The sequence below is a fragment of the Salvia miltiorrhiza genome, chromosome 6 (assembly GCF_028751815.1).
Source record: "Salvia miltiorrhiza cultivar Shanhuang (shh) chromosome 6, IMPLAD_Smil_shh, whole genome shotgun sequence".
NCBI lineage: Eukaryota > Viridiplantae > Streptophyta > Magnoliopsida > Lamiales > Lamiaceae > Salvia > Salvia miltiorrhiza.
Window position 1 is genome coordinate 7467347 of NC_080392.1, and position 20008 is coordinate 7487354.

Genomic DNA, 20008 nt, shown 5'->3' on the forward strand with positions numbered 1-20008 from the left:
TGCTTAAAGCGAAGTATTTTCCGAATACCGATTTCCTTGCTGCTAAAGTTGGGCATAGCCCTAGTTTTTCTTGGCGCAGCATCTGTTCGACTCAAGATTTGCTCCGCCGCGGTATCAGATGGCGGATCGGAGATGGTGCGCAGGTCCGTGTATTCAAGGATCCCTGGCTCAGAAATGGGGATTCGTTCCGAGTAACTGCAGCTGGCCCTATTTTCCTTGATGATCTCCGTGTGCATGAGGTGATGAACCAAACGATGAATGGATGGAACGTGGACCTGCTCAAGAGCATTGTTGGCGAGGCTGATTTTAAGAATATCATGAGCATCCCGCTTCTTCCGAACGCTGGCCCAGATAGAATGATTTGGCACTATTCTAATAACGGTATCTACTCTGTTAAATCCGCCTACAAACTAGCAAGTTCGCTCACTTTGGATACCACCTACAAAGTAGAGGGACAATGGGATTGCCTCTGGAAAATTGATGTACCTCCTAAAGTAAAGCATTTCCTTTGGAGAGCTGCTAGAAATAATCTTCCATCCAAGCAACGTCTTCTCTCCCGGGGTGTTGCAGTAGGGGGGGAATGCCCTATCTGTAAGAGTGGGTTTGAGATTGTTGGAGACAGGGAGGCCTTCAGAGTTATATTTATGGAATTATTGACAGCTGCGAATCCTTTGAGCAGGCCTTCTCTTTGCTGTTGAGAGATTCTGACAATGAACGGAAAGCTAAGGTGTGCATGCTCTTCTGGCAAATATGGAGAGATAGGAATGCGATGGTTTGGCAGGATGTACTTCCGGTGTCTTCTCGATCCATCTTACGAGCTGCTGTGGCGCGAAGTGATTGGAAGTCCATGCGTCAACATACGACGCAGAGGCAGCAGGTCGTGACCTCTTGCGCGGGGTGGCACCCTATTCCGGAGGGGTCGTTCAAATGTAACGTTGATGCTGCATTTTTTGAGGAAGATCAGTCCATGGGTATTGGTGTTGCCATTCGAAACCATGAGGGGCATTTCGTGATTGGCAAATCCAAAAAATTGCCTGGGCGTAGGAGTATTGTGGAAGGAGAGCTTCTTGGCATTAAGGAGACGCTTTCTTGGATTAAGGAGCAAGGATTTGTCAAAGGCTGGATCGAAAATGATAGTATACAAGCGTGCAACCTCATCACCTCAGGAGACCGGAATATGCTTGAGCTTGGTTCTATTGCTGATGCTTGTTGACTTGAGCTGCGGATGTTGCCGAACTTCAGGATTCGTCATGTTAGGAGAGAACAAAATGTCATCGCTCACTGCTTAGCGAAGGCTGCGCGAGATATCATTACACATCATGTCTGGAATGAACCCCCGTCCTTTGTGGTGGGTCATCTCCTTGTCCCATGTTCATGTGTTGAATAATATATCTCCGTTTTTCCCTAAAAAAAAAAGAATTACAATACAGATGATTTATTTATCAGTTTTATTAGATATGATGTTTAACTTTGTTCGAATGAACCTATAAAATTATTTATGTAAAGATGGAATCTATAAAATGAACATGAATTTCATATCAATCATCTCTTCTTTTTGTTCGTGTTCTTTAATGACGATAAATTATGTGATACTTAATTAATTAAAATTATTTTTATATTAAATTTATATATATATATATATATTTAATTTTATGAATGTTCAATAATTAATTCAAAAAATATATTAAAATAATAAATATTGATATAAATAAAATGAAATAAAAATTTACATTCACAAGAGAATATACAGTAAAATAATTTATTTTACATGTGATTGTACGTCATTTCTATTAATTATAATTTCGTCTTGTTCAGCTCATCACACTTAATTTTTTAAACGAGTCACAAATTAAGTGTAATGATTTGAATTTTTTTTTTCACATGTCATAAATGTTTCAAGTGGAGAATTTCGGCTGTCACCGTGTCATTTCCGGCGCCGGCGTAAAACAAAACCGATCACGGGACAAAAATGAGACAAAAATGAAAGGTTATGTATTTAGAGACAGATTTTTTAAAATAAGAGCAAAAACCAATTCCGTGTAAACGTTATGAATTTACAGGCATTTACCCTTAAAATTAATGTACAATGGTACAAACGATTGGAAATGCCTTCAATACAAAATCTTAAAATATGAGAAGAGAAATCGATATATACTTATAAATTAAATGGTTAAGGTGCAGATAGGCCCCTATAGTATAAGCCTTTATAGCGTATTGTTCCTCACACTCATTGTGTGTGCAAATAGGCCCTCAAAGTCCGAAAAATCGATCAATTAAACCCGTTTGACTAACCGCTGTTAGTCAAACGTTAGTAAATTTTTTTTAATCCCCAATTTCTTTCTTCTTTCAATTTTTACCCCCAATTCCAATTCAGCCACTGTCAATATCTCCCTCGGCCTCTCTTCTCTTCCGGCGGCGACGAGGCCGCCGGTCACCTCTCCCATGAAATTCGGCGCTACCGTCACATCCGAGTTTACATCGCGATGGAAGAGGTCGCCGAAGGCGCACTAGCAGACGGTATTCATGATCTTTGCGACACCTCGAAGCACAGTGATGCGGTTGTCGTGGAGGAAGCGGAGGCTGACGCCGGCAGGGAAGTTGAGGAGCTCAGACAAGAGCTTGACCCCGCCTCCAGCGAGAAAGTCGTCGCTCTCGACGCACCTGATGCAGGTGACGGCCTCATCGGTTACGGCGTTGATGAGGAGTGGCAGGAGGGAGGAGACGCGCTTGATGGGTGGAGTCGGCGCACTCCTTCTCGAGCCACATGAGGAAGGAGAGGACCGACTCGGTTGGGTCGCGGCGGAGAGAGCGGGTGAGGGAGGCATAGAGCTCCTTATCGATGGTGTGGAACTGCCGGAAGGGGCAGGTTTCCAGCGGGAAGAGGGAGTGACTTCTGCAATTTCCGTCGGAAGGTGGCTCGCAGCGGAGAGGCAACGGTTGGGGTGCGATGTGGTGTGCCGGATTCTGCAATTACCGCCGGAAGAGAAGAGAGGCCAAGGAAGATGTAGGAGTGACTAAATTGGAATTGGGGGTAGAAATTGAAAGAATAAATAAATTGGGGTTAAAAAAAACCATTGACTAACGTTTGACTAATAGCGGTTAGTCAAACGGGTTTAATTGATCGATTTTTCGGACTTTGGGGGCCTATTTGCACACACAGTGAGTATGAGGAGCAATACGCTATAAGGGCCTATCTTCACCTTAACCCTAAATTAAATAAAAGAATTATTATTTTCTATCAATCCCATTTCTCAAAATTAGAAATACACCATACCCCAACTTGCAGAGATACGAAATTTATAAAGATTCTCCAGGTATTGGTGTCACATTAAGAGATCTCCAATGCATTGGGTCTTAGATGGTGGTCCCCATCTAAGACCCACTCATTTTCAATGCATTGGGTCTTACTTCTTAGAATGAGTCTTAAATCTCATTTTCACAAAATTTATATTTCCACACTTTTATTTTTAAATTTCAAATTTCATTAAAATTAAAATTCAAAATTACAATAATTAAAATAAAATTAAAGACATAATTAAAATACAATAAAAAAATAAAAATTATGATAAAAAAATTAGAATTTTAAAATTTTTAAAAATAAAAAATCAAATCAAACTCAAAAAACAAAAATAATAAATAAAACAAAACATATTAAAAATATTTTTAAAAAAAGTCGAACACCTACCCACCTACCCTTTTCTTCCCCCATCGTCTTCCCTGAAATTTTCCCTTTCTCTGCAACTGATTTCCTGCCTAAATTTTTTTCTCTCTCTAAAGTTTCGTTTCTTCCCCAGGTTTGTTTCATTTTTTTTATTTAAACCGTGTGCGTGTAGCGCACGGATCTCTCAACCAAAGCCTTCGGCCCGCGTTGTAGCTTCGCCCCGGCTTCGACCCAGCCGAGGTCTCCAACGCAGTGCTTCTTCCATCGCCCTGGATCGATGCGGGTCTTCAACACCGCGTTGGAGATGCTAGTACTTCACCCCTCCTCCGCTGCCTGCCGCAGGAAAAAAAACAGCGGCGGAGTCCACTTGCCACCACATCCGTCGCCCAAGACGGTGGTGGAAATGCCGGCTTCCGATCGTTTTAGCAGAGGATGATCCGTTGAGCTTCCTCTGCCGCCGCAAGTATGAAATAAATTAGTAGTTGTTGCTTCTTCTTCTTCTTCTTCTTCTTCTTCTTCGAGGTTTCTGTTTTTTGGCCTACCTTTTTAACTAGATCTTTGCTGATTGTAAGCTCCAGATATTTATGTAAAAGCGCAGAGTTACTAGCTCTTCAGTTCGTGATTCTCAGGTCCGGCAGGCGGCAGCGCCGCCGCATCGGGGCTATCCAGCAACTACAATAAGAGGAGAAGAGGGAGGGAGAGAGAGATGTAGTCAGAGTTGTCGGAGGAGGCGGCAGCTACTTTCTCAGAGACATGGAGCGAGAGATTGAGAGTAGATTTTTTTCATTTTAATACAAATGGGTCAGGGTCAACAATGTGGGCAGGATACAATCCTGATGTATGATACACTTGAATGTCTAAGATATTTTGTATTATTTTTAATATTGAACATCATGTTCTTTTTTTCATTTTATTTTCATTTGTTTGTGGCCAAAAAATAAGTAGATGTTACTTTTTTTCCAAAAAAATTTACATAATTGTTTCATTATAATTATTTTAAATTTAAATAATTTGAAATTATAATAATTTTTAATGCAATTAAGGATAAGGAACTTTATCATAAATTATGTTAACTAACTAAATATGTGTATTTTATCACAAATCAATTGTACAATCTATATTTGAGTTCCATTAGGTTGGACATAAAACATCCTATCTAATGTTCTATAAGATAACTCGTTAACTCGTGCATTCCTTTTGTTGTTATACTCTTTCTCGAGGGTTGTGCAAGGTAACTTTTTTTTTTTCTCGCAACCAATTTCTTCTCATGCACTACCTTTTTGGCTTTGATAGCTGATACCCAAGGGCGGTTTTGGGCCCTGCGCGGGGTGGTCGACTGCACAGGGCCCTGAAAAAATAGGGGCTTCAAAATATATAAATTCATACATGTATTAAATATAATATTTGCAACACTTATAATATAAATATCTATGTTATAGCTTAGTGGCAAAGAGTATATCTAATTTTTACTTTGTCCTGGGTTCGATTCCTTGTTGTTGCACTTTTTGTAGGCCTAATGCGTTTTTTTTTTTTCTTCTCTCTCTCTCTCTCTTTAGGTTCAATGATTTTTTTTAGTCTCTCTTAAAATTTCTAAGGTAGCCCCAGTATTATGTTTTCTAAAATTGAACAAGCTTCTCTTGTTAACAAAATTGAACAAGCTTCTAATTTTTAGTGTGTTTTTTAAAATTTCTTACTTTCATAAATTTTTTCCAATAATTTCTAAAATTTAGAGTAAGGTAGTTTCTTTCAAAATTTTAATTATATTTTTTATTTTCATTAATAAGAGCATGACTAAGTTTTTATATATTTATTAAATAATTTGACAAAAAAATGTACTATTATTTAATCAAAAATTTAGTTTATAATTTTTTTTTCAACTACAAATAAAGGGCCCAAATTTAAGAATTCGCATAGGGCCTACGTTCTCTTAGCTCCGCCCCTGCCGATACCTTCTCGTACAACAGATCGACATCAGAAATGTGAAGAATGAGACACTTCCCTGGACGTCGAGCACCTTCCCTGAGGCATTGTAGAATATTCTTAGCCAGTTCGGAGCGGTCAACCTCCAAAACTATTCTATTGTATCCGGCAGCGACCGCCAACCGTACACCCCATTCAGCCCCTAGGTGTTCCGTTAGTTTTGCATCGAGTAATTTTGAGTCATGTGCCATGTAAGTATTAATGCAAAACGCTTTGATCAACCTATGCGTTGTTTTATCTCGGAGCCAACCACCGGCTCGAGGGTAGTGATCAATTCTTCCATCTTGATATTTTATCTATTTCAAGGTCCCGTCAGTACACACTCTGACCGTTGGAGCTCGATGCCCTCCCTTCTCAGACCTAGCACCATATAAAATTTAAGTAGTTATTGAAGTATAGCACAGAACAAGTGAAGAACAAAAGCTAAACACCTATAGCTCAACAGTTGGAGCTCGATAGCTGCAACCACTGTTCATTAGTTGGTTAGTTTCAAGTTAGTGATAGATTAGTTATAACTGTTTTTTTATTTTGTAAATTTAATGCTCTAGAATTACAATTTAAAGGATTCATTTGATAATTTTATCAGAAGTTTAATTTTGCTAGAATCCTTGGAATTAAAATTAATTAATATTTTTATTCTATAAATTTAATAATTTAGAATTACAATATAAAGGATTTGTCTAATACTAGAATCCTTGGAATCAAAATTAATTATACATGAATTTAGGTTATGCTTAATTAATTAAAATTCCTTTTCAATATTAAATTTAGATTTATATGAGTTTAATAATATCATCATTTTTTACATCCATTGAAAAATTATTTATTAAAATATGCATCAAAACAAGAAATTGACCTTGCAAATGGAAATTGAGAGGCGTATGACCCCGGGATGAGTGCAATTGTGGTGAGCAGCTGAGTGAACTTCATTGTGTGCGGTCGTTTGAGTGCAATTGTGGATTGAGTGAGCAGGTGAGTGAACTTCATTGTGTGCGGCGCAATTGTGAGTTGAGTGATTGTGAATTGTGCGGTAGCTGAGTGATTGTGAATTGTAATAAAAATGATGCCATGTTAAGGGATATAATATTTTATTTTTATTTTAAAAAAAGGATAAGGAACTTTATATTAATTTTAATATGAATATGTAAATAAAAAACTAGTTACATATCTTAAAATTAAAATTTAAAATATTATATAGATTTATTTAAAGTATTATATTTTTCTTTTTATATCATTCATATTTAAACAGCCCAAAAATAATTAAAAAAAATAGAAAAAATATGAATAATATAAAAAGAAAAATATAATAATACTTTAAATAAATCTATATAATATTTTAAATTTTAATTTTAAGATACATAACTAATTTTTTATTTATAAATTCATATTAAAATTAATACAAATTTTCTTATCCTTAATTGCATTAAAAAGTACTACTCCCTCTGTTCCGCTATTCAAGTCCCGTTTTCCTTTTTGGGTTGTCCTACCGATAATGTCCCGTTTCCTAAAAAGAAAATAATAAGGGGATGACATTAAATGAGATCACTAATTATCACACTAATTAAACTCTCACCTACCGGACTTCAACCCCCCCTCATTTAATTTTCTCCTATTTTCTCTCCATTTGAGTCCGCCGCATACAGAAACCTTAAAACTACTCTCTCTCTCGAATCGCGATCGGCGCTCTGCCTCTCCGATTCTCCGACGCTCCGCCGTCGACTTTCTTGGGTTTCAGCCGCCGCTCCTCTGCATTCGTCTCTCACCTTCAATTGCTCTCACCCATCTGAATCCCTGTGATTTAACTCCGTCAAAATCTTAAGCTCTCTCTCTCCCGTTTTCTATTTCGTTGCCTTTGGTCGAATAATACTCTTTCATCTATTTTTCTGAGGGATTCCACCGATTCAATGTCGAAATCATACGCAGAGAAGTACGATTTCGAATGGATGGTTGAGTTGGAGACTTGGATCCAATTGTTGGTGATTGAAGATGGATGCAAAGATTGGCGTCGCCGGGCTGAGATCCATGAAGGTAAACTGATTTCGTCTACCCCTAGTTCGTCTACACCTAGTTCTTCCTCCGGTGATGTATCAGTTTCAACTGGAAACCCTATTTCTTACCCTGATTCTTTTTTTCTGTGTAAGGAAAACTGGCAACACAGGGATATGAGTGATGACGTGTTGTTGATGTTGAAAACCATGCTCCCTGGTTTTTTTTCTGGTGAGATCTACCATAATCTTCATTTACAATTACTGGTTGTTGGCGATCTCGTGTGGGATTTGGTTTGGTTTAGGAAGTTGCATGTGGGTTTTTGCAGTGTTAGTCATATGTGGTATGTGTGGTCCATTTAATAAATAAAATTACAGATTATATAAAAATAAATTAAAAAATTAAGTCTTTTAATAATGATAAATTAGAAATAATATTATTCCTTAAACACAAACTAAATCATGTGGACCACACTCTTAAATCATCTAATTTGCTTCTCCTTAATCTACGTGCTGAAAAGAAATGAGACTTGAATAGCGGGATGGAGGGAGTATTATTTGAAAATATTTAAATTTAAAATAATTATAATCAAATACTTGTATATAAATTTTTTAAAGAAAAAAAATGGTAACTACTTATTTTTTTTTTCACCAACAAATGAAAACAAAATGAAATAAGAGTATGATGTTCAATATTAGAGATAAATGAGAGCGAACAAAAATTAATTTTGACACTTTAAACGAACATGACTTATTAATTTTAGATTCACTTTTTTATAATTTCTAGATCGAATTAAATATTTTCTTGTAATCTTTAATCTAACATTCATATTGAATTATAAATCGAAGTTAACGATTTTTTGAAAAGAATTAAAACAGGAAAAAGAAAAAAGAGAAAGAAAAGTTGGAGGAAAAAAAATGAGAGAAGAGAGAAAATTTAGAGATAAAAGATTTTTTATTTTGAAAGTGATATAAAATATAAATTAATAAAATAAAATAATATAATTTTATTATATTCCTAAATTTTATTTTTAACTATCAATCATAAAAATAAAATTAAATAAAAAATTATAATTTCATTCATTTAATATTCATTATGGATATCAAGCATATAAATCAACTAAAGTTTATTAATCTTTTTTCGTTTTCATTTTCATTTTCTTCCGACCTCCCAAAAGTGTAGAATATTGAATAAACAAAACGGGAAAGGAGAAACACGTAAGCGTTAAATCCATGCGCCGCCAGCACGCTGCTAACCCTAGCAGCTGCATTTCTCTATAAGTAGCCAACGCAACACACCCATTATCGATTCTTTCTTCTCTGAATTCGTTTACTATTCTGCTATGGCGACCAACTGTGATAATTCTCGGTCGCCGTAATGGCGTATTTATGTGCTTCGCCGATCATCCTGTTAGACAGCCACCCGTAAACTGATTCCTCCTTTTATCTATAAGGTAATTTCTTTTTGTTTTTTATTTTTTATTTTTCATTCATATTTTTATGTTGAATTCATTGTTAGTCGATTTTGTCTAAATCACCGCATTAGATGGATCTTTCTAATCCCATCTCTTTAGAATTTCATTTTGACCGTATGTGTGGATCTTTCTAATTCCATCTCTTTAGAAATTCATTTTGGTTGTTCGGGATCGTAGATTTGTCTGCCTCTGAGATGTTTAACTTTGCATTTTATACAATCTGTCACTTCAGCAGTAGATAATTGAGCCAGTCGAATATAATTTGATTTCTTTTGGGTTGGGATTTTGTTTCCATTGTTTGAAATTGACCCAAATATGCATCTGCAATGGACACCCTTTTGTTTCTTGTATGCAGTTCATGAGCTGAACATATTACAATAGGATCAATTATTAGTGTGTCAAAGATAATATTTTCGTTTGATGTGTAGCAATGATGATCGTTGCTAATTATTCTGACACCTCTTGTATGAGAAGAGCCTCGGCTCTTCTATGAGCAGATAAAGCAACTCTCTGAGCCCCATCATTTTACATATCTAAGTTTTTTCAATTGTCTATCATTTGTATTTTTCTTGCAAGTTTTCCATTGGGTTCTTTTCTTCATTATATAAATTATAATGGCTAAGTTCTGAGTGCTCCTTTTCTATTCATGTTTGTTTAGTGATCTGATAAGGTATGGCGTACATTTCAGAGCACATGTTTCTCTGATGAAACGAGATTAGATTTTAGTGTTTTGGGTAATATTGTATGTTGCGTTTAGGGTTTAGGGATCTGGAGATGTTTGTTGGCGTCTTCTTTATGTGTAGATTGAACAGTGAGTCTCCTCAAATGAAGAGTAGAATTTGTTGCTACCTGGTTTTTGTAATTTGTTGCAACTCTCTTTGTCTTAGAATTATCTTTGTTTGTCCAAGTTGGGTCTGTTCCTTGTTTTTCAAGCATTACAAGGTAGAACTAGTTTTTGTAATTTGTGGCAGACTCGTTTAAAGGACTTGATGTGCAATTGCTGTAATTCATCTTGTTCAATGATTCGACATATGTAATTGGCATCTTAGCTGCTTTCTCTTACATGTAAAGAAAAGTATGAAAAATACATGTCTCAATGCTTGCGACATGTTTAAGTGGCTGAAAGCGTATCATTTGTTATGTAGTAGTTGTACTTTGGGCAAATAGTTAAGAGATAAGTGTTAGTTGTAGTAAAAGCATGATTTGTTTCACTGTGATTAAAACATAGTATCTCAATTGGATCTCAAAGTGAACTTATATTGCATTACTATTGCTTTTTGCATATCAAGTGCTATCATCAGCTGGTATGCATGTTTTTGGAGTACTTAATTCTGCAATTTGTCTCTAACTAGATTCAATTTTTTTTGTAGCTGCTCACAAGTAAAGATTATTGTTGCTGACCTGCTGTCATTATTTAACATGCCTAAAGATCGACGAGAACGTTCTTTGTCCATGGATAGGTCAACGCTATCCCCTTTCCCTTGCAGCTCTGGTTGTCCTAAACATTTCTTGCCAATAAACCCCCTAGAAGATGAGAAGAATATGAAAGAATGGGAAGAAGCTCGATGTCCAGTTTGTATGGAACATCCACACAATGCTATTTTACTTATCTGTTCGTCACATGACAAAGGATGCCGACCTTTTATGTGTGACACAAGCTACCGCCACTCAAATTGCTTTGACCAGTTTCGGAAGTCATTCAATGATTCTTCAGCAGGGGTACTGAGAGATCGCGATGTACAGGACTTGACATCTCCATTGCTGTCTGCCCCACCTTTATCAGAAGGTGCTATGCCCGAGTTGGAAGGGGAGAGATATTTAGATGGATCATTGTCCATGCTCGCAGAGCCTTCCGATAAGCCAGTAAAGCCAGAACTGCTCTGCCCTCTTTGCCGAGGCCAAATAAATGGTTGGACAGTTGTTGATTCGGCTCGTTATTTCATGAATGCGAAAGCAAGAAGTTGTGCTTGTGAGACGTGCGATTTCAGTGGTACATACAAAGATCTCCGAAAGCATGCAAGAGCTGTACATCCCCTTGTAAGGCCAACGGATGCTGATCCCGAGAGGCAAGATAACTGGAGGAGATTAGAACGGCAGAGGGATTTGGGAGATTTACTTAGTACTCTTCAATCTTCAATAGGAGAAGAGAGGAGCAGTGAAAGCACACTAACTGTTGACGAGGGTGGTTGGCTGACTGTGTTTTTCCTTGTTCGATTTATTCGTCCAGGAAACTCCTCTACAAGATCAAGCACCTCAAGAGCTCGTGCTCAAGTGGCCGTGCGAAGATCACTGAGACATTGGGGTGAGACATATGATGGGGAAGAAGCTGATTCAGCCGAGGAGGGTAATGAATCTCCTGATAGTGGTCGAACTACCACTCGTAGGAGGCGCTATGTCAGAAGACGCTTAAATGAGCCCGAGAACAACGAGTGATACGGCAAGCGGAGGGAGATTCAAGGACTGGCATCCTTGTTGTATTTCATAATATTTGGTTTAGTTATGCTTTACCACCTTTTTCCTTCAATTGCTGTATTGTTCCTTCTTAAAGCCGAATTACAAATACTTGTTTTTCTTCTTTCTCGATACACTGTAATATAGGGTGGAGTATGGGATGATGATTTGTAAATGAAAAGTGTAAGTTGATTATTCATGAGTAATTGTTGCTGCGATTTTGGGAAATGGTATAAAGTGTGATTTATTATTACCTCATTTTGAAAAAGGTTGGTAAAAGAATTCTCCCTTTTGAGGATTTGGGATTTTCTTGGAAAACTCGGCTTTAACAGTAATAGGAAACGGCGACGATCTCATTAATCTGACTTAGACGGTGTTGTTTGAAATGGTTGGTGAATAGTGAAAAGCATCTGATATCCAAATCAAGGCAGCTATGAAAATCTCGTTTCCATCTTAAAGAATCTGTGAGAGACAATACAAGTTGCTGAAAGAAGTCGGTAAAGGCCTCCAATTCAAATGCAAACATCGAGTCCATACTAAACTATAGTTAAGAATTATAGGAAACAACATCATCTTGGTCAGTTCCAACATAAGCATCAAAAGAATAATCAGCCCACCTGAATTTCAGCAAATACATATGTCGTGGAGCCCATGTACTAAGCCCATTAGTACCCAAAAGCCCAATAAAAAATAAATAGCTGCTGCTGCTAGGGTTTTTGCTATCTTCAACAACAAGACCAGACCTTTCTCTCTCTCAGATCGAAAAAAGACCCTTCTCTCTCTACCTCTGCTCTTCCACCATGGCCGTCGGGTATCTCTCTCTCTTTTCACTGCTATTACGACGCATTGCACTCTTTCCTTATAACCTATGCTGATGCTTGAAAAGTTCGAAATTTTTATCATTGATGATTTCGTATTTGTTTTGATGCAGCAAGAACAAGAGGATTTCAAAGGGAAAGAAGGGAGGCAAGAAGAAGGCGTGAGTCACTGTTCTTTTTTATTCCAATTTCGTTTACGCTAAATATTGATTTATTCTTGAAGTTTTTGCTAATAAAATATTTGTGATTCTTCTAGTGTCGATCCATTTGCAAAGAAGGAGTGGTATGATATTAAAGCCCCTTCAGTGTTCAGCAACAAGAACGTTGGAAAAACCCTAATTACTCGTACTCAGGGTACCAAGGTACAGTTTTTATTCCTATCATTTTCGCATGATATACCGATTAATGGTTACCTTGTTTTTTTAATTTGAATGTGTGTTTATTATTCTTTAATTTACTCCAGATCCTTATAAATGCATTTCATATTTGATCGAATAATTAGTCACTCCTGCTATGTCTGCTTTGCTTGTTAGTCTTGTTTGCTAGCGATGATGGTTGTTGTACTTGTTTGGATAATTGGGTTGTTGGAAAATATACGCTGTGTTGGCTCTTGTAGAAATCAATGGACCTCAATATATACCTAAGTTCAGTATATTGTCATTATTAATATAAACTGAACTTCGTTGATAAAAAAAAAAAAACCTTTGTTATATGTCTAAACTGTGTTACAAAAACAGGTATTTATTTGTTGAAATTTTATCTTGAACTACTCTCAGATGTTGGGATTGTTACGAAGCAATTAGCTGTTGTGGATGATGGTCTGATTTCCAGCAAGTCTATGCATTTGTTTGCTTCCAATAATTGTTGTAGCAAAGCTGTGACCAGTCTCTGCAGAAAATGTGTTTCTTTTCCTTATCCAATGGCCCTATGTTATTGTTTGTCTGTTAATAGCATTATCACTTCTTGTCAGATTGCGTCAGAAGGTCTCAAGCATCGTGTGGTTGAGGCGTCCCTGGCTGATCTTCAAGGTGATGAGGATCATGCTTACAGAAAGATCCGCTTGAGAGTTGAAGATGTTCAGGGAAAGAATGTTCTGACTAACTTTTGGGTATGCATGAATTGAAGATTATAATCTGAACTTGATTTTTGTTTTGAGTACATTGTTGATGTTAACTGTCTGCTGCTTTTAACTTGTGTAAATTGTAGGGTATGGACTTCACCACTGACAAGCTGAGATCACTTGTCAGAAAAAGGCAATCTCTTATTGAGAGCCACGTCGACGTCAAAACAACCGATGCCTACACTCTGCGGATGTTCTGCATCGCCTTCACAAAGAAGCGTGTGAACCAACAGAAGGTTACATGTTATGCAAAGACCAGCCAAGTTCGCCAGGTGAATACCTCCAAAATCAGATCTTGTTATTACAGTTTTATTGGACTATATGATGTCCATAATTTTCATATCATGAACCATCAATAGATTATCAATCTTTTGTATTTATATTATTGTATATTTTGTAGATTCGGAGGAAGATGCGGGAGATCATGGTTAACCAGGCCCAGTCCTGCAGCCTGAAGGAGTTGGTGCAGAAATTTATTCCCGAGTCAATTGGGAAGGAAATTGAGAAGGCAACATCAAGCATCTACCCCTTGCAGAATGTTTATATTAGAAAAGTGAAAATCTTGAAAGCACCCAAATTTGACCTCGGCAAGTTAATGGAGGTAAGTTATGTTTTGTTCTATCAAGAATGTTCTTAATTGTAATATATTATCCTAATCCCTAACAATTCGACCTAAGCAATATTCTCTTTAATATGATTCAACTGGATACTGCCTCCCTGTTTCACATCTTTGAATTGCTGACTTTGACTTTGCCCCTTGAATATCTGATCTTCTAGTTTAACTTCAATATGACATTGCAGCTTGAATAAATAATGGATTTTTGTTGTATAGGTGCACGGTGACTATACCGAAGATATTGGTGCGAAGTTGGATAGGCCTGCTGAAGAGCCGGTTGCTGAGCCAACTGAAGTTGTTGGTGCCTGATAGATTGCGTTGTTTTGAACTTATGTCATGTTTACTGCTTTAGTTTTATCTTGAAATAGATACTATATTTGTTTTTGGAGTTTCTTGTAAGAGATTTTGTTTTTCCGGGAGTAGGTAAATTTAAATTCGGTCTATATCGAGTGTCTGCTCTGAAGTAGGCCAAGTTTTTGTTGATTTCGTGAAGGCTCTGAAGCTCCGTCATCTGTGTTTGGGAGAGACGGGCCATGTTCTTCTCTAGATGTACCTGCTGTGACCTATGAATGTCAATTTTCAGTCAAACATCGAGTTAAGCTTCTCGGTAGCTTGAAGCTGCATTACTGTGTCAAAGAGCTTAGTTTTTGTTTGAATTAAGCTCTGTACTAGTTGCATTTGAACGTTACATTCTCTGGTTTCTTGGATTTTACATTCCAAGCTGCACACGACAACTTTAGTAGGTCGAGCTTCGTTCATTTCTCTTCTGTGGCAACTTTTCACCTCGAGTTGATTGTTCAGATCTTGGAGTCCATAAACAAGACAGATTGATTTGCCGTTGCCAAGAGGATATCTTAAGTTTTTGAGCGACCATGCATTTTCCTGCTTTTGTCGAGAGTGTCAGTAATTCTTGTTTTCGAGTTCTTCTTTGGATTCTTTAGTTTCGATAGATCTCGGTTTCAAGTTTGTTATTCGTTGCTGCTCCACTTGAAAATGCATGGCCTACCACATAAATTGTTGGACAGAAGAGACAGGAAGATGGAAACAAATATTCGCATTTGATTTGATTTGTTGATGAAGTAGGCCAAGTTTTTGGCATGTTCTTCTTGTGTCAAAGAGCTTCGTTACATTCTCTGGTTTCCAATGCCTCCTTCTCTTTCTCTCCCAACAGTGTAAACTTGTTCTCTCACATATCTTCTATCGTAGGAGGATCTTTTACCAGATGATGCTGGACAAGCTGTAGTTGGTGCAACACAAAGTCCACACACACTATCGATGATAAAATTGTCACTTTAGCGTGGGTTTAAATTCTTGTTCAATCATTTTGTTGATGTTGTGGATCAGTGGCTGTTAGTAGCAAAATGTTGCCCTCGTTCATATACTTTAGTGTGGCTTCCAAGAACTCCTATTCGCCCTCGTTTATATACTTGGCTTCCAGGAAGTCATAATTTAATTTTGGAGTTTTTATAATTAAACGAGCTGATTTTATCTGTGAAAAAAGTTAGGGCTCGTTTGATTTTCAGTATTGGATTAATCAGGATATAAATTATCCTGATAATTTAGTGTGGATTAGTCATGATTTCTAATCTCAGATGGGTGTTTGATATCATTGGTAATTAATCCTAAAAAGTGTTTGGTATCCATTGAAATAGGTTGGATTAACATATCAAATACCTAAATTAGTAGCCTATGGAGGGGGTGGAATAATTAGTGTGGGTTAATCCCATGGGGGAGGTGGGATAATTAGTGTGGGTTAATCCCACAAAATAAGCTAGGGTCTTGGGATAAACCTGGAGTTGACCATATTAGTAACACATAATATCAAACACTACATAAATCCGTATTAATTTAACTTATCCTGCTTTTAAACCCATATCAAACAGGCCCTTAATGTTAAATACAAAGCCACTGCTGATGATCGTTGTTGTGAGGTGCATGATGAAGCCTTCGTTGAGTCTCTGATCAAATGACTCGCTTATTTCTTGCCTATTTGCCTTACTTCCAATCTATAATGCACGGATTCGCCGAAAATCAACCCCGCGCAGTATCCGATTCGCGCGGGGGGCGGGTGCGGGCGCGATTCGCGTGGGATTCGCACGGGATTCGCCACCTGGCGAATCCCCCCCCAAAAAAAAAAAATCGGATTCGCGAATCGGGTGCGCCAATCTCACGAATCCGGCTGTGGCGAGGGAGATATAGAGGAAGGAGGGGATGTTTCCGGCGAGAGACGGTGGTGCGGTGGCTTCGGCCGCTATTTTGCTGTTCCGGTCGGACAAAGGGAGGAGACGGATGGGCGGTGCTAGATCTGGAAAGGAGGGGAGGCGGCTGGGCGCGCCTCTGTCGAAGCAGGGGCGGCGGCGGTGGCTCCAGGAAAGGACCGCTGCTGTCGACCACAGAGAGGTGAGAGTGACGCCGGGCAGGAGAGAGAGGTGGCTGGCGGCGATTGTCGCCGGAAGAGAGAAGGAGAGTGAGCAGCAGAGGGAGTCAGGAGGGGGGCGTGAGTTGTGTGTGTGTGTTGTGGTGTGAGTGAGTTTTAAATTAGGGTAAAAAGGAAAACGGGCTTTGGGCTTGAGCTTGGGCTTGGGCTTCTAATTAATTAATTGCTTTGGGCCTTTAACAAATTTTAATTCTTTAAATGGTCATATATAATAACAATATATATATATATATAGGGGAAGGCTAAAATAAAAACGCTTCTTAAAATATAAATTAGGAACCATTTTCAGCCCTTAGATCATCAAGATCTACGGTTGATTCATCACCTTGTTGGATAAATTCATGGTCCTGAGTTCGAATCCCAAAGGTAGCAAAAAATTATTTTTCGCAATTCATGCCTTTATACAGTTTATTCATGCGTGTTATACATAAAATTCATGCATTTTTGTTGGTTCGTAATTCTTAAAATAAGGGTGGTTTATTGAATAACCGCCCCCTATATATATATATAACACGGACGTATCCTTCACGAATCGCACCCTACCATTTTTGAAAAATCCGTATCCCCGCACTGGAATCGTATCGCTCCCGCACCCGCCCCCCGCACCTATGCAATCTAGCTTCCAATCTTTGTTGGGTTCGGTTGTTCTCTTTTAAGCTCCATGTCCCAACAGGTTTTCTTTTGGATCTCACGTGGTACTTGTTTCAGACGCGCGTTCAACTACTGTGTCTAAAGCGAGTCTTTGAATTCTGGTCCTTTTTGTGAAATATAATCAATTTTGCCCAAATTCTTGGCTTATTGTCCCTTATTTCTCTAAATGTCTCTTCCCTGGCATTAAGAGACGACAAATAAATATAAACGTACTTGATCTAGTTTTAAACTATAAACAAAAAAGCACAAAAAAGGACTTATCAGTGCACTATGAGTATTTTATGTCTTTTACAAGTGATAATTCTTTATTGGAGGTGAATACGCATCCGATTCGAGGATAAATCGTTTTGATGCAGATGAGAATGATTGAGAATACTATGTGTGTCCACCAAAATAGCCTTATGATCTCTGATATTGCTATTGGAATTATAACATTATGGAGAATGTAACAAAACCATAAATAAATATTAAGTTACTAAATATTAAATTTAGAGTAATATTACTTTAAATTTGAATTATTTTTTTAACTTACATGATTGAAAATAACATTATTTTGTACCTTATTAATTGAAGTATTCGAAATTATTCCTAAGAATTTTTCAATAAATAAGACACGAAACAACATCATTTTGTGCAATTTAAGTTTCAAAATTAATTCTCAACCCGACGACTCACCTAATTCAGAGAGAAAAATGAATAAAACTGATAATTGATACAAATTCTTTAAAATGATATTTTTACCTATAAATTATAGCAAAAAGTAAAAATGAAATAAAGTAAATTAGAGCCGTTAGAGCCATACGCCGCCGCACGCTGTGAAACCCTAGCAGCTTCACTCTTCTGCAGCGTTTCTCTATAAATAGCACAACGCAACACACACTAAATCATTCGCACAGAAGAACAAAAACTTGCTTAACAAATTCATTTCGTTCACAATTTGGGCTATGACGACCATCTGTGATAGGTCTCGTTCGTCGTAATGGCATATTCAAGTGCCTTGCCGACCATCCTGTTATATCACCACCCATAAACTGAGCCCTCTTTTTTAATTTTGAAAAGGTATATTTTTCCTGTTTTTGATTTCTGATTTTGAAGATTTTATTGAATTGATATTATATTTTTTTAAATATCAATTCGTTGTAATGGCCAATGATTAGTTTAAAATTTGACAAGCATATGTCTGAAAACTTGTGTTGATATTCTAATCTTCTCTATGAGGCCGTATTCCATTCATTTTTTTGAAATTTTGTTTAACTTCCCCAGTTTACATAGCTACCATCTTTACAGTGAAATAATTAAGTCGTTCAAATATGATTTGATTTTAATTATTGATTCCTTTCGATTTTGGGGTTGTATTTTTTTCCAATCAAATTTTATTTTTCCCCAGCAGTTTGGTGATTGCTTGTTGTGAATTTTGGAGCCTACTGTATTTTGTTTTTAATTTTAAATTTCAGTCCGTATTTTCCAAAATAATTTTTGTAGTAGGAATTTGCAAACGAGGAAGGAGTCGTATGATGATTGTAATGCATAGTTCAAATGATTGATTTGTGATTATAAAACTACTCAGTCTTTCGCTCCTATCTGATGACTCGTTAGGCAATTAATTTGAATTCGAAATGATTATTGAGCATCGATGATGATCGTTGCTAATTATTCTGACACCTCTTGTATGAGAAGAGTCGCAAGGCTCTTCTGTGAGCAGATAAAGCAACTCTCTGAGGTCCAATCGTTTTTGGTTGAATTTTGTGTTTGAGTGTTTATGGCTTCGCTATCTGGTTGGCAGGATTGATTGTAGTTTCCTGTTGACTCGTTCCCTTGAAGCAACACCAATCGTGCTGCTTTTTTCATTTATTTCTCTTATTGCATTCTTTGCATTTTGACAACACTGAGGCAGCTACATACTCATAATATTTTTATTCGTAACAAGATTTTTAAACAAAATTCACTACATTTTTGTCTCAATTTGCCATAAAAATACACGACAACGAGAAACTTGGTTGGTTGTGGAAACCATTTCGACCCACATCCCAATTAACAGCGCCAGCCACGGTCGGCGGAGGAAGCGGGAGAACATTTGATTTGCAATGTTCACTTGGGTTATAGAAATTGGACAACAGAGATAAATACTGTATTTATAATATTTGTAAGTTCTTGATCAAAATCACTATGAGGTCAAAAGTTTAAGCTTATTTATTTAGAGGATAACCCAATATTGCGTCGTACCTTGTGTATTGCTATATTTTATATTCACGTTATCTTATTATGAATAGAAATTGTATGTTATTATGAAATCCTAAATAATGTTTATAAAATACATATAATAATTATTAATTACCTGTGTGGGCACGAGTTTTTCAATTATTAATTTTTTTTAAATTACAATAGGTATTTATTTGTATTGGATATAAATAAATCACCCACATATAATATCATCATTATTTCTCGTAAGTGTTCAAAATTTTAATCGAATTTAAAAAATTTGATGTAATTTTTTTTGTTACTATATTTTATCTTCACGTATCTTCCGATGATGATGAGCCATGAAACCCTTATTGATTGAAATTTTGTAAATTCAGGCTAAAAATCATCGTTAGATCAAATTTTGAGCTATTTTTTTTAATAAAAATTGTGCACAAACAACAGGAATAATAATAAAAAATTATAAGATTGAATAAAGTATTCTGCATCTATTTTGATCAATAATATTATTAAAAATAATGTAGAAATGTGCAATAAATCTATGTTCTCACACATACGGTGTTGTTGCTTCATTCTTCGGTGGTAGTAGTCGCTGCAAGTTGCGATGGCCAATGT

At 36.9% G+C, this 20008-nt stretch overlaps 2 protein-coding genes, 1 long non-coding RNA gene and 5 other non-coding genes across 9 annotated transcripts; all 8 read left to right on the forward strand.

Annotated features, from left to right (window-relative positions):
* Positions 1-3409: 3409 nt before the first annotated feature.
* On the forward strand, positions 3410-4572 carry LOC130988337 (uncharacterized). 2 transcript variants are annotated; one of them, XR_009090054.1, is made up of 2 exons: positions 3410-4124; positions 4234-4572. It is a non-coding gene; the product is annotated as an uncharacterized LOC130988337 (long non-coding RNA). The 2 variants fall into 2 exon arrangements; XR_009090053.1 differs by having other exon boundaries at positions 4240-4572.
* A 4198-nt stretch (positions 4573-8770) lies between these two features.
* LOC130988338 (uncharacterized) lies at positions 8771-11780 on the forward strand. The gene is made up of 2 exons (XM_057912154.1): positions 8771-9080; positions 10472-11780. The coding sequence occupies exon 2, from the start codon at positions 10521-10523 to the stop codon at positions 11532-11534; it is 1014 nt and encodes a 337-aa protein (XP_057768137.1). The 5' UTR covers positions 8771-9080; positions 10472-10520; the 3' UTR covers positions 11535-11780.
* Positions 8972-9064, forward strand: LOC130991068 (small nucleolar RNA Z43). The gene has a single exon (XR_009091032.1). It is a non-coding gene; the product is annotated as a small nucleolar RNA Z43 (small nucleolar RNA).
* LOC130991071 (small nucleolar RNA snoR1) lies at positions 9528-9618 on the forward strand. The gene has a single exon (XR_009091035.1). It is a non-coding gene; the product is annotated as a small nucleolar RNA snoR1 (small nucleolar RNA).
* A 260-nt stretch (positions 11781-12040) lies between the features above and the next one.
* Positions 12041-14589, forward strand: LOC130988339 (40S ribosomal protein S3a-like). Its single transcript, XM_057912155.1, has 7 exons — positions 12041-12363; positions 12484-12531; positions 12627-12732; positions 13341-13478; positions 13577-13762; positions 13891-14091; positions 14323-14589. Exons 1-7 carry the CDS (start codon positions 12353-12355, stop codon positions 14413-14415), a joined length of 783 nt encoding a protein of 260 aa, XP_057768138.1. The 5' UTR covers positions 12041-12352; the 3' UTR covers positions 14416-14589.
* Positions 14590-18133: 3544 nt separating this feature from the next.
* On the forward strand, positions 18134-18233 carry LOC130991067 (small nucleolar RNA Z43). Its single transcript, XR_009091031.1, has one exon. It is a non-coding gene; the product is annotated as a small nucleolar RNA Z43 (small nucleolar RNA).
* A 463-nt stretch (positions 18234-18696) lies between these two features.
* LOC130991065 (small nucleolar RNA snR60/Z15/Z230/Z193/J17) lies at positions 18697-18787 on the forward strand. The gene has a single exon (XR_009091029.1). It is a non-coding gene; the product is annotated as a small nucleolar RNA snR60/Z15/Z230/Z193/J17 (small nucleolar RNA).
* Positions 18788-18823: 36 nt separating this feature from the next.
* LOC130991072 (small nucleolar RNA snoR1) lies at positions 18824-18916 on the forward strand. Its single transcript, XR_009091036.1, has one exon. It is a non-coding gene; the product is annotated as a small nucleolar RNA snoR1 (small nucleolar RNA).
* The last annotated feature ends 1092 nt before the right edge of the window (positions 18917-20008 follow it).

Bases quoted from the DNA above. Each gene is read 5' to 3' on its own strand.
- LOC130988339 (XM_057912155.1), top strand. The intron at 13,763-13,890 runs GTGAATACCTCC...TATATTTTGTAG, and splicing joins AGACCAGCCAAGTTCGCCAG to ATTCGGAGGAAGATGCGGGA. The intron at 14,092-14,322 runs GTAAGTTATGTT...TTTGTTGTATAG, and splicing joins ACCTCGGCAAGTTAATGGAG to GTGCACGGTGACTATACCGA.
- LOC130988338 (XM_057912154.1), top strand. From the start codon at position 10,521: ATGCCTAAAGATCGACGAGAACGTTCTTTGTCCATGGATAGGTCAACG.